This window comes from Eurosta solidaginis, chromosome 5, assembly GCF_040869045.1.
Source record: "Eurosta solidaginis isolate ZX-2024a chromosome 5, ASM4086904v1, whole genome shotgun sequence".
NCBI lineage: Eukaryota > Metazoa > Arthropoda > Insecta > Diptera > Tephritidae > Eurosta > Eurosta solidaginis.
Genome location: NC_090323.1, coordinates 4476260 through 4490584, shown reverse-complemented (window position 1 = coordinate 4490584; position 14325 = coordinate 4476260). Strand labels below are relative to the sequence as shown.

The 14325-nt window shown below is 35.3% G+C and overlaps 1 protein-coding gene across 1 annotated transcript in view; it reads left to right on the top strand.

The window, feature by feature from the left end:
• HGTX (HGTX homeodomain transcription factor) overlaps positions 1-13970 on the top strand; it is a 68621-nt gene extending 54651 nt beyond the window's left edge. The window contains exon 4 of the mRNA XM_067787135.1: positions 13047-13970. Coding sequence (XP_067643236.1) covers positions 13047-13256 — 210 coding nt within the window. The 3' untranslated portion in view covers positions 13257-13970. The remainder of the gene's footprint in view (positions 1-13046) is intronic.
• The last annotated feature ends 355 nt before the right edge of the window (positions 13971-14325 follow it).

Here is a 14325-nt window from a genome sequence, read left to right as displayed (position 1 = left end):
ACGGTTGTTATACCTTAAAGAAGAACAGATGGACCCTGCAACAAGTATACCGAAATTATCAGGATGTCTGAGTTGATTTAGCCATGTACGTATTTCTGTCGATCCGTCTGTTTGCCTGAGGCAAACTTTTCCCTCAATTTTGGAGATACCTTCAAAAAAAAAAAAAAAATGACTTTTCAAATTAGTGAGTTTTTGTCATTTCTTCCCCACTTTTACGGTCGTATAAATTACAATATCCCATAAAACTGATTGTTTTCGCCATTTTGGCCGCATTTTTAAATCTAGAAGCTTAAAATTTCATCAAGTGTTAATTTAAAGGGGTGAGATTGTTCTCAGAAAAAATTGTGCAAATCGGTTTTATATATATAACACAGATAACAGGCCATAGCTCCTTCACGTAGATAGCTAGAACCGGGAAACTTTATGTGGGGATAACCAATGAATTTATGCAAATACACGCATAAAAGGCACTTAAATCATTTTCTAAACAAATCTTGGTAGCATACAAATATGTGGTAGCATAATGATCGCGGTATTTTTGCCTACAATGATATTTAAGGGCGGGACTTATGTGTCCCATTAGGGTTTTATAATGGGACATATATGACCCATACGTATTTATTACGCATGTATGCATAACATTTTTTAAACAATAAAAGTATTATTTATGCAGTATTTTATTGAATTCACTATAAAAAGTAAAATATTTCATTTGTACATAAGTTCATACATAGCATTTCAAAACTATATGCAAAGAACGCAAAATAATTTATGAAAGAGGAGAAGCGAAACAGTTTTTACAAAAATACAAATTACCAGTTTTGAAAATAGTCTTCGTTCTTTTCTCAATTTTCCTCAGGGCACATGAGGCACATCGACGTCTCTTAGTTCTTATGATAGGCAAATGATCGCCAACGCTTTTCATATTCCTCAAGCTGTTTGATCGCCTTCCCTGCCGACGAGATCTTTTGTAGTCGGGGGTCTCTCTAACTTTTGATACAAAGGACTCAGCAAGTTGGACTATAAAGTCTAGAAAATGAAGTTTTTTTCGACGCACCCCGAGTGAGTAACCCACTCATTCACAGCGCACATCATTCCAACGCGATAAAAAACTTTCTCCCACCATTTGGTTGACTTACGATCAATATACGTTACAAAAACGCGTCCAATCACTATATAAACTTCACCAGCATCTGTACAAGCTATTCTTTGCCGCTTAGCCTTTGATTTACGCATTATATCTATCCATTCGTTTCTGCACTGTGCAATATATTATTACAAACTTTTTGGAAAGATTTTACGAAATATATCATACGGTGTTGCAAGGCATGAAATGCTCTCTGCGATTTTGCAATTACGCTATTGGTGACCAATTTTCGTGGTAGGAAAGGGTCACTAGGAGAGCTCCAAATAATAACTTCTGCACTAGTGAGATCAGGTACAACTGTTGTCTCGTGTTGATCGTTCAGGTTAACATCCTTATCCGAGTAGGCTTGTTCTGACTCACATGAGTCAAATTCAGTGTCACTGTTACTTTCTGCAGGATCGTAAAGGCTATCGCTTCCACAATCAAAATGTACCTGAAAGATCCTCGTTCTGTTCGTCTTCAACGATATCTGTGAATTCATTTTCACTTAGTTTAGTTGCCATTTACAGTTCCTAAAAGAAATTAACATTAAACATATATAGAGTCGAAAACTATCTACTGGGACATTAATGTCCCATCAAAATTTACTGCAGGGACATAAGCGTCCCAAAGAAAATAAATATCTAAAATCTTTGGAAATAAACAGTTAAATATATATTTTTTAACTTACCGTAAGCAAATGCAGGTTCCGATTTAAAAATAGTAACGAATTATCGCTTTTGAACAATTATTTTAAGCACAAGAACGCAATTAGCACGAGTTTCTTTGAGAACTGTCGACATATTAATTAGTAAAATAAACAAAAATGCTTAACAACGTGCATCTTTATAAATTTAAAATGTAAATAACCCCATAAGCTAATGTTTGGGGCTTTTTTGCGCCACTTTAAATACCTTATAAGATATTTAGGAACTTACAAACTTTTCGTGGGACAATAGTGTCCCAGGAGGGTCGAAAGGGTTAAATTGAGGATTTTAATGAAATGAGAAAGTTTTGTTTTTTTTTTTCTGTAAAACTTTTCATTGATTTGGGAAAAAATGTATCTTAATTTTTTTCAATCAAGAACACTTGATTGAATATTTCTCACAAATATAACGTCTTAGGTCAGTGGATTTTTAAGAATTTTTTTTTTTTTTTTGAGTGTAGGTATGTGGTTCTCGGTACAGCCGAGTGCAGCCCCACTCGTACTTTTTTATTCCAAAATAAAATGTGAGGACAGTTTTTTTTTGCAGTTTTTTTAAATAATATTACTGGAACTAGAAACTTTTTCGAAAAATACTCGTTTTCACATCCCAAAAGACATATACAGCCCTAATAATGAAAACACACATTACTCTACTTAAAACTGCGCCATTTATTCCACTCATTTAGCCATTCATCAATTTTTACAGCCAATTTTTCAATTTAACTGCGCCATGACTAAACTTTATGCTCCTCGCGTTCATAAAACTAACTTAAGTGCAATTTTATTATAATATTTACCAAGTTGAAATATTTATCTCTATCACCTACTGAGTAACTTTCTGTTAAAAATTAGTCAACCACTGTCAATTTTAACATTTTTTCGATTGAAGTTTATAGCTTTAAAATGGCAATAAATCAATCATACCATAGGGCATATCGAAGGCGAGTTAAGAGAAGAATATTTTTTACATTTGTATAGCTGTATGTAAATCCCTACAGTGGCGAACGAAAAAATTGCAGTGGCATTTTTGTTTTTCAAATTTCGTCAACTTAGTTCTTTATTTTTTATTTTCTTTGTATTAAGTAAAAACACGCATGTGTGTTGTAACTGAAATCAATAAAGTCAATCTAAAAAACGATTTCGAAAAAATTCGAAAGTTGGAGGACATTTTACGACAGCCCATTTAGAACTTTTTATTTGGAGTTCTCACATTTTTTTTTTTTGTATGCAGTGCTGTAGTCTAATCAATTTTAGTTTCACGAATTCTATTCTCTCTAAATGCGCATTAATTTTTGAACTTTAAATATAAGTTTCGATAATTTCGTAAAATTTTATCGAATTTCCGATTCTTTTCGAAAACAGATTAGTTTGTATAATTTCAGTTACGAAACTCATAGAAGGGTTTTTCTTAAAATATCGAAAATAAAAAAGGTAGAATTAAATTAACGAAAGATAAAAACTGTCTCTGCTATTTTCGTGTTCGCTGCTGTATGTATCTCTATATATATTGTAACGAATTTACTTGCAATTTCCCTTATTTGCAATCTTCTACTAAGTTCGAAACACTAAACTGTTGAATAAATAACTCCAATATTGAATAATGGAAAAATGGCCTTTATTAAAGTTTTCCTCGTGGCATCTTCTAGGCGCTTCCAGAATTTACTTAGTTATAAATTTCTCAGTTACAACTACAGATGTATAATTTTTATAGATTCTCTCATACCCCATGCGCTTGTATGTGTGAGCGACACTTCCACAATCACAATTGCATACCTTTAGGAACATTTCAGATAAGATATCTGTATGTGCTTGTGCGTTGCTGCTCCGCCGCGTGCACGCGTATGTGTAGACATAATGATTGAATTATTGATGTGAATTCACGTCACTGCTTAGCATCGGCCTAGAGATATTTCGAAATTGCCCAACTTTTTCTCAGATTCAGATACATATGTATTTCTGAATTGAAAAAGTTTGATGAAATTTTGGCAAAATTTTCTTAATTTCTCAAGACTGAAATAATTTTTTTAGAAAATATTTTTAAAACCGCTGTGTCCAGAAAACTGGATAAGGCTGCTTTTCTAATACCTATTTCTTAGTAGGTAGCGCTGGTATCGATATATCCCTCAAATCGTATATATGGTACAATTTCGAGTGGAGTTAGAAATTTAAAATTAAAAAATTTGATTAAGCGCGGTCGCCCCTGGGTAGTGATTTGGCAAACATTCCGAGTGTATTACGGTCACGAAAAGCATATCAGTGAAAATTCATCTGCCTTGCAAATGCCGTTCGGAATCGGCATAAAACATGTAAGTCTCGACGCGCCAATTTTTAGGAAAAATCAGAAGGAGCACGACGAAAATTGGAAAAGAAGCTCGGCCTAAAATCTATTCGTGATAGTCTATGAACTATCGCGCCTTGCATTTGTTTCACTTATTCTATTTTTGATGTTAAAATAACAACAACATGTTTATATGGGTTATATGTATGTATATTTAAGGGCCATTTCTATTTGTGTGGTTTTATTTGTTGTCATAAATTTTATGATTTTAAAATACAAATAAAATCAGATACACCATAGATACATAAAAAAGATTCACAAACCAACTAAGCTAACATATATAGTCCGCAATATCCTTCATACTTCATTTATTTGTATAGTTTTTATTCACACCACAAAGGGGGGTAAGCAAATAAATTTTCTAGATTTTTATTTAGCCCTTTTGCGGTATCTCTTGCTTCATTTATAACGCTCTTTGTTTGTGTTGGTGTGCCATATTCAAAAGAATTTACATATCCGCATGTGTTCGCTTTATTTTATATCCTTTTATCTACGATTGCATGGCAGCCTTAAAATAGCACAAAAAACAAACTGAGACACATTTTTTGGTCATATCATTGTCCAATACCACCTGACGCGATGTCAGCCATTACTTTTATGTTGACTGATTTCTCTCCACATTTGATTTCTCATAGTTTTTATAGTGAACGGCTTGTTTTGTGCGCATGCGCTCGTTTTTATAACAAATGCAACAATAAAAAAAAAAAAAAACAACTACAAATATTTTGACTTTATATCTTACGCCTTTTAGCAGAGCATTTCAGCCACCTCAACCAAGCTACACCGCCGCAGTCACGCTACCACCAACCACCATCATTAAAGCAATAAAAATTTGAATGCTTGACTGATTTGCCTTCTTTTTTTCATTTTACTGCTTATATCCTCTGCTTTAAGCCATTTCGGCCATTTCAGGTAACCACCCAACCAACGCCTTTTAGTGCTGGCCGTGCGGTCTTTTTCTTGGTTTCACTATTGTACGCTTGGGCTATAAATCTATCGAAATTTGGTTTGATTCGGTTTCATATGGTTGCGCAGCAAATTGATTGCAGCCGGCGACATTGTTTGATTGACTTTGACATGTTGCTGTCATAAAATTGTTTAGGCCGGTTTGTGCAATTGAGCGTGTGTAAATGGTTTTAAATAGAGGCCCAGTTGTAAATTCATAATGTTTTTTGTGTATTTTGATCCTCTTATACAGTTTTTACCCGTAAGACAACGTGTTACAAGGAACATATAATTTTTAAAGAGATAAACGAGAAAATTTCAGCTCAAGAGTTCAGGGTGGGTCGAATATTCTGCATAAGACGCTTCATAAATAAATAAATGTAAGCCGCGATAACCTTCGAAAAGATTTGAGGCCGAGCATCTCTACCAAATTGCGCTGTGCTCCTTTTAATTTTTCATACAAATTGGCGGAACGGGACCTACATGTTTTATGCCGACTCCGAAAGGCATTTCCAAGACAGATAAGTTTTCACTGAGAAGCTTTTCATTACAGAAATACACTCAGAGTGTTTGCCAAATAACTGCCGAGGGCGACTTCGATTAAAAAAATCTTTTTTCTAATTGAATAACCTTTTTTCTAAATTTTTAATGTTGCTTTGCCTTTGCTTTGTAAACCCAGGATCTTCGGTGTGATAGGCGGAGCACGCTACCACCATACCACGGCAGCCGCCGATTAGACGCTTCCTAGCTACGTTATTTCTGCCAGAACTGTTTGGCTTTAGAAGCACTGATATTGGTCAAAAGCTTGACCCAAAGTTCGCAATGCCACGTGGAATTACTTAAGCATACTTTGTCTAGATAAAATCAAGAAGTACTGCAAAATTAACACGACTACATATCTCAATATCTTAAAATACAATGATAAAGCTTTGTTGGCGTTTCTAAAAACCTTTCAAGTATGCAGTCGCATCTACGAATTTTTCGGAAAGCGCGTTTGAAGTAGATTTGAATTAAAAGAGAAAATAACTCACATAAATTTAGTTAGCGACTGTTTCTGTTTTCTTTTTATTCAGCACTGCAATCGAAATGTTAAGTTTTTGATCCAACCTACATTGATTTTGTTTTAATTGCTTTAGTTGTAAATATAGTAATCCTACCAACCAATCCAGTAATGTTTGAATCGAGTGATAGTTCTTCTCCGTTTCGTTTCTCTTCGTTGTTATTGTTGATCTGGCGAGGTATTCACGAATTGTCACCATCATCAAGAGCATCTAATAGTAGGTCCAGGAAATGTAATGTCTCAACCTTTTGGTTCTAGAGAGAGAGATAAAGTGAGAGATAGAGAGAGAGATAGAGTTGTTAAACAAGTATTCAATTGGTGAATGCCGATAAAAGTGTGAAATAAAATATATCAAAAATACTGATAACTCATCGATAAAAAATCGATAACTCATCAATAGAGAGGCGATTAAACGCTGATAATTCCTCGATAACAAGTCGATGACACTCCGATAACTTTTCGGTAACGAATCAATCATTTTACGATAACAAATCAAATACTCATTCATAGAAGCATTTTCTAATTTACCATTGTGGACACCGCAAATGGCGAGCTACATGGTGAATAATTTTTATCTTCGGCCGTCATGGTGTGGTGGTAGCGTGCTCCGCCTCCACACCGAAATTTAAGAGGTTATTGCGCCATGCGCCACTCCTTGCGTGCTACATACTATAACACTAATTTCAATATATGTGACCCGGCCTATGAAAAGGTGGCTTATGACTCAAAAAAGAAATTGCGAAAAACAGCTGTTAAAGATAAACAATGCATTTCTTCAGTTTCTAAGTAGTAGTAGTTTTTTTTGAGTCATAAGCCACCTTTTCATAGGCCGGGTCACATATGTATAAGATTCGTTTTCCCCAAAAAACTAGTTTTGTTCTCTCAGAATATAAGCTCGTATTTTCTAAGTTATAAATTATCTCTGCTACTAATACTCGATACTCCGCCCTTGTTTCAAACCAAGTTTTTCATTACTTGGTAGACCCTTTAAAAAATTTTCCGCGGAGCCAATTTTCTATACGAAAAGTGGGTAGAGCAACCCATTCTTTATTTAGGATGATTTAAAAAAAAAATCTCCCAAGTCGAACAATGTAGTTGATAACGGCAAGAGTTACAGACAACCTGCATATAATGAGCCATCACAACAAATTTATCTCATAATTTACAACTTCATTTGCACATTTGTGCAATTATTATAGTGCACATTACGCGCAAATAAAAAAGTAGTTAATTTTTCTTTATGACAATAACAACACCATATAGCGAAAAGGAATAAAGAAATTGTTATGTTATTTGTATGCCTGCAAAAGGTGAGCGAGCACTGATTCTCCTCTACACTGACACTACATAGATTTCTTCTGACTATTTACTCGTTCCTTGGAGTAGCAGTAAGCCAGCAACGAACACACATACTCGCTGCCAATGTGGCGGCCACCCGCAGCAACGGCACGGAAAAATATGAAGACTTTTGGCACAAAGGAACGGCAACAACATCAGCCTTGTAACACCACACACCATTAGAAGGCATCATTAAGGATGCTTTTCATGGTCATTATTTTGTGGCAACAGCTGTGACCAAAAAATCTCTGAGCAGACACAAAGATAGACATGCCACAGATATTTTAAGTGTGCATACATACATATCCACTACATAGTTGCAAAAATAAGCTTAATGGTTTAGACTGATGAGTGTAAGTCCTTTTCACTATTTTGAAAAATAATATAGATGTGTGTGCTATATATGGTACATCACTAGCTTCTAGCCTGTTGTGAGGTGGCGCTGAACGACCCTTTACTACCTTACTCGCACCTGGTTGATCCTTTTTATACTCAGCGTGCTTTGCACAAATAGTATATTAACTTTGATTGGATTGGTTGTACAGGTATAAAGGAATCGAGATAGATATGGACTTCCATATATTCAAAATCATCAGTATCGAAAAAAAATTTCATTGAGCCATGTCCGTCCGTCCGTCCGTCTGTCCGTTAACACGATAACTTGAGTAAATTTTGAGGTATCTTGATGAAATTTGGTATGTAGGCTCCTGGGCACTCATCTCAGATCGCTATTTAAAAAGAACGAAATCGGACTACAACCACGCCCACTTTTTCGATATCGAAAATTTCGAAAAAGAGAAAAAGTGTGATAATTCATTACCAAAGATGGATAAAGCGAAGAAACTTGGTAGGTGGGTTCATCTTATGACGCAAAATAGAAAATTGTAAAATTTTGAACAATGGGCGTGGCACCGCCCACTTTTAAAAGAAGGTAATTTAAAAGTTTTGCAAGCTGTAATTTGGCAGTCGTTGAAAATATCATAATGAAATTTGGCAGAAACGTTACTGGTATTACTGTATGTGAGTTAAATAAAAATTAGCAAAATCGGATGACGAAAATGCCCCCTTTTTAAAAAAAAACTTTTTATAAGTCAAATTTTAACAACAAATTTAATATCTTTACAGTATAAAAGTAAATTATGTCAACATTCGACTCCAGTAATGATATGGTGCAACAAAATACAAAGATAAAAGAAAATTTCAAAATGGGCGTAACTCCGCCCTTTTTCATTTAATTCGTCTAGAATACTTTTAATGTCATAAGTCGAACAAAAATTTACCAATCCTTGTGAAATTTGGTAAGGACTTAGATTCTATGACGATAACTGTTTTCTGTGAAAATGGGCGAAATCGGTTGAAGCCGCGCCCAGTTTTTATACACAGTCGACCGTCTGTCCTTCCGTTCGGCCGTTAACACGATAACGTGGGCAAAAATCGATATATCTTTACTAAACTTAGTTCACGTACTTATCTGAACTCACTTTATCTTGGTATAAAAAATGGCGAAATCCGACTATGACCACGCCCACTTTTTCCATAACGAAAATTACGAAAAAATAAAAAAATGCTATAATTCTATACCAAATATGAAAAAGGGATGAAACATGGCAATTGGATTGGTTTATTGACGCAAAATATAACTTTAGAAAAACTTTGTAAAATGGGTGTGACACCTACCATATTAAGTAGAAGAAAATGAAAAAGTTTTGCAGGGCGAAATCAAAAGCCCTTGGAATCTTGGCAGGAATACTGCCCGTGGTATTTTATATATAAATAAATTAGCGGTACCCGACAGATGATGTTCTGGGTCACCCTGGTCCACATTTTGGTCGATATCTCGAAAACGCCTTCATACATACAACTGAGGGCCACTCCCTTTTAAAACCCTCATTAATACCTTTAATTTAATACCCATATCGTACAAACGCATTCTAGAGTCACCCCTGGTCCACTTTTATGGCGATATCCCGAAATGACGTCCACCTATAGAACTAAGGCCTACTCCCTTTTAAAATTCTCTTTAATACCTTTGGTACCAATTTCATACAAACACATTCCAAGGTTACCCTAGGTTAATTTTCCTGCATGTGGATTTTCCCTTATTTTGCCTCCAAAGCTCTCAGCTGAGTATGTAATGTTCGATTACACCCGAACTTAGCGCTCCTTACTTGTTTATATATATTTTCTAAATATTTGAAAGGAAATATGTTGCTCTCATTTTCAACTTCATAATATTATGAAACTTTTTAATATCTTTCACGTATGTTTGTATAACAATAATATTTTAAATATGTACGATTATAAGGATACAAATTTAAAAAACTTGAAAAGTAATTAACCGTTGCATTGTAACCACATCACAGGCAGACAACAGATGGCAGCCATAAACTCGCAAGAGCAAGGCAGCAAGCCAACAAACCGAGCCACATAAAAGTACTTAGTAGGCTAACTCAGAAAATGGTATGAGTTTTCGGCACAATAACTGCTGTCACTAATGACATTGGGGCAGTGAATTGTCTTGCGCAAAAGTGTGTTAATGACCGTCAAAACTGGCAGTCGGAAAAGCGGCCAACAAAGCTTAAACAATCGCAACAATACTCCTACACAAAAGACTGCACCATAACTACGGCAGCAATAGTTGTTGTAAGAACATGCCACATTTGACATACCAAAAAATAATGTGTGTACCATTTCAAGTACTTTGGTTAGCAAATTATGTCGCCGCTAGGAAATCTGCAGCAGGCTCACACAATACTTGAGTTACTGTTTTTGGGCTCATTGAGGCTGTCGCACACACAAAAAACAATAACAGTGTACAAAAACGCTTCCGCAGAAACTAAAGCTTACGCATTCAAACAATCCAAAATTTTGGACGCTCAACCATTCGTACTGCTGGCAACATATGTTGCTGCCACACTATTAAGGCCGTGCTGCTGCTGCAGCTACTCTACAATTGAAAGGCGATGCGCACCCAAAGTGTTTAGTCATGGTTTTTGGCTAAGCCTTCCCAAAACGTCCACCCTCTGTTGTATTACACGTTATTTTTCTTCAGTATAATGTCGTTTGTTGGTGCTTTATTTTCTCTTAATTGAGGGTTAACCGGCGTTGATTATGCTGCTTATGGGGTGGTGACTACGACTGTTGCAAGACCAAGTTTTTCACTTAAATAAGAGCACTGAATGTTGCGAAACACGTAGTAATGTCCTGTTATCTTCCTCTATACTTATGAATGAATGTATATATGTATATTTTTGCGGCAACAATAATTTCAAAATTGACTTAATGACTTTACATATGTTGCCATCATTAATATGTGGAAAAGCAAAAATGTCATCATCGAGTAAGTTAAATTTCTTGACTGAAATTAAAGTTGAAATTTGGAGAGACTTGGGCAGAATTCTGTTTTAAGACCCATTTAGCTGCCTTCTTATTATACCTTTGTTTAAAATTTAGTCAGTTTGGGTTAGGTTGACCTCACATATACTGAATGAGTGCTGAGTGTTACCAGCAGCTTGTTCAACAATTAAACTGAAAACCCTCATCAAGAAAAAGGACCACTTAATACTTCTATATCTGACAGCTATATCACTCATAGCAGCTGGAGTCTTAGCCTGGTAAGGGCAGGACACGAGTTCAAAACGTGCTCGATCGTTTCCTCCTCTAACCCGAACTTCCTACATATGCTATCAGCAACCAAGGTTTATTTAAAGGCATTTGGCGCCATATGGCAATGTCCAGTCACAATACCCGTCACGAGTCTACAGCTCTCTATTTTTAATGATATGAGTAACTTTGTTAGTCTAAGGCTGTTAGGCCTACACATGATCTTCGACACCTTACAGCGCCACGCTCGTGTCCACGCTTTCCCTGCTTGTCCGATCATGTGAAACTCTCTTCCTTTCTTAATTACGCCCAATCTAACTGGGACGTGTACGGGGCAAGCTTCGAGGCGTGCATCCCTTACAGCTAGCTCATCCGCTTTTTCATTCCCATATGCCCTGGGACCCAATGAAGGTGTATGTTTCTCCCAACCCCGTTTATTTCCAAGGATTGCTTACACTCTAATACACTTATAGATGTTGTGCTATGAGAGATAAGAAACTTTATTGCTGCTTGGCTGTCAATGTAAACATTTACACGGCTGCAGTTTAAACTATTTTCTTTCAGTGTTTCCACTGCTTTGGTCACTTTCAAGAAAAAGTTGGGACTATCACACTCGCATAGTAAATCAATGTAAACCAAGAGTGTACACATGACTCTTCTGGCTCCCATCAAAGTAACTAAGGCTCAGGCTAATTCAACAACCCATTCAATTTCGATTGAATAACAAAGAAAGTAATCACGTCATGCTGACGGGCCTTCACCTCCTACTGATCTATTGTATTTCGTTGCTTGTAAAATTGTGTTGTAAAGTATGAAACTAATTTTTATTGGTATTGTCTGGGGGCATAACCAGAAACTCGATTTAAAAGATGTCAAATCGTATACAGTTTTTCCTAACTCGAGTGAAATAACTTTCAAATCGAGTTACAGAATAAGGCCTTTGGATTCTCGAATACGAAATCTAGATTATGACTTTTCATTTAAGCGAAATCATTACTAAAGTCTTACCTATTTGGCTGCTTTAACGGTTGTAACTGAAAAACAAGTAAGAAAGGCTAAGTTCGGGTGCAACCGAACATTACATACTCAGCTGCCAAATTACAGCTTGCAAAACTTTTAAATTACACTCTTTTAAAAGTGGGCGGTGCCACTCCAATTGTCCAAAATTTTACTAATTTTCAATTCTGCGTCTTGAAGTCAACCCACCTACCAAGTTTCATCGCTTTATCCGTCTTTGGTAATGAATTATTGCACTTTTTCGGTTTTTCGAAATTTTCGATATCGAAAAAGTGGCCGTGCTTATAGTCCTATTTCGTTAATTTTAAATAGCCGTCTGAGATGAGTGCCGAGAAACTTACATACCAAATTTCATTAAGATACCTCAAAATTTACTCAAGTTATCGTGGCGGACGGCGGACGGACAGACGGATATGGCTAAATGAATTTCTTTTTTCTCCCAGATCATTTTGATATATAGAAGTCTATATCTATCTCGATTAGTTTATGCCGTTACGGGGTAGCGTTATCCGAACAAAATTGATATACTCTGTGGGCTCTGCTCAGCATATCATATCATATCTATATCAAACTCAGAAAATCAAAATCAGGAAAAACCAAGCACTAGTTAACTTCTACATATGCGTCACTGCCATTTTTGGTTTTTACTTAGCCTACTCTGGGTGAATAATGAACCTAATACTGAATCGAATACACAGATCGGTAGGTATGGAATTGGGAACCCTGTAGTACACATAGCCTCGAAATTTCTGATTTTTTTATCTTTTCACAATCAGCCATTTCACCTTTTAAGCCGGCAAATTTTTTTACCGTGTATGCATAGCAATTAAACTTTAATATTTATTTTTACTTTCTACTGCATGTAATTAACTCTTACTAATTACGCTATCTTCTATTCGAATTTTGATTTCAGGTCTGGTTTCAGAATCGGCGCACCAAATGGCGTAAGAAACATGCTGCTGAAATGGCTACCGCTAAACGAAAACAAGATATTATGGGCGGTGGAGGTGGTGAACCGGATGGTGACTGCAGTGAGGCAATGGACAGTGATAATGAGAGCTTGGATATGGGTGAAAATCCGGCGCAAAGTAAACGTTGTCGTATGGGTGATAATTACCGTTAGTTACGCGAAAGGTTTTTGTAATAAAGTCCGTTACTGATAACTTGGCATGAAGATCTATAAGAAAAGGGACGCAAGCAGTTCATCTCAGTAAAATGATAATTATTTTCCTATTGATTACTCTCCGGCGACACGCAGTGATAGCACCTAATCTCTGAGTTTTAATGTAGTCTTTTAAAGACTTATTAGGTTTAACTTGAATACGTTTTGCTTTCATTAATTTAAGTTTTCTTGAATCAATTTGCTGTAAATTGATAAACTACTGCGCCAAAATGCAACTGTAAATATTTGCGCTTGGTTAAGATTTCGTTTTAAATATCTTTGTAAATTATATACTTGTATAGCTAATTAATTGCATTAGTTTTAAAACTAAGAAAAAAAAACAAACATTGAGTGAATTTACTTAAATAAAATAATAAAATATAGTTAAGCAAATAGCAAATAAATTAAGAGAAAACGACTTCGTAAAAGGACCGAATAATTGTCTTCATTGACATTTCAAGTCTCAGTAACAGTATATTCGAGGCATATTGAAATGAGAGGATAAGCTGGCAGCGAAAAATCAGCTAGTATGTAAAAAATGTATCTGAAACTTTTCCGCGCTCAGACTGTTTAAATTGTTTAATTATTTCTTAATTTTAAATTTATTTTGTCATATTTCGAAATTAGGCTAATGAATAAGTTATTTAAATCTCATGTATATTTAAACTTAATAGATTTATGCAAATATGTATGTAACATAAGATACTTGAGATTAATCTACATTACAGAAAAATTAAAAATTATGTATTTGATGCAGAAATAAATGAATAAAATATGCATAACGATATTAAAATTATATGTTTTTAATTGAAATGAAATATAAAAGAGGATGAGAGAGTCAACAAGTGGTTGAAAAGATCAGCACTGTCAATTTCACGGAACGAACTAAATATGTGGAATTTACTACACCGTTTCCAACAGTACTTTAGAATATACCATATTAATTTGTGAAAACTCCAATTCCAGAAAACGAATAAGAAAACGCCAGTTAAATTTTGGAATGTATCATATGGACTTTAGAAAGAATATA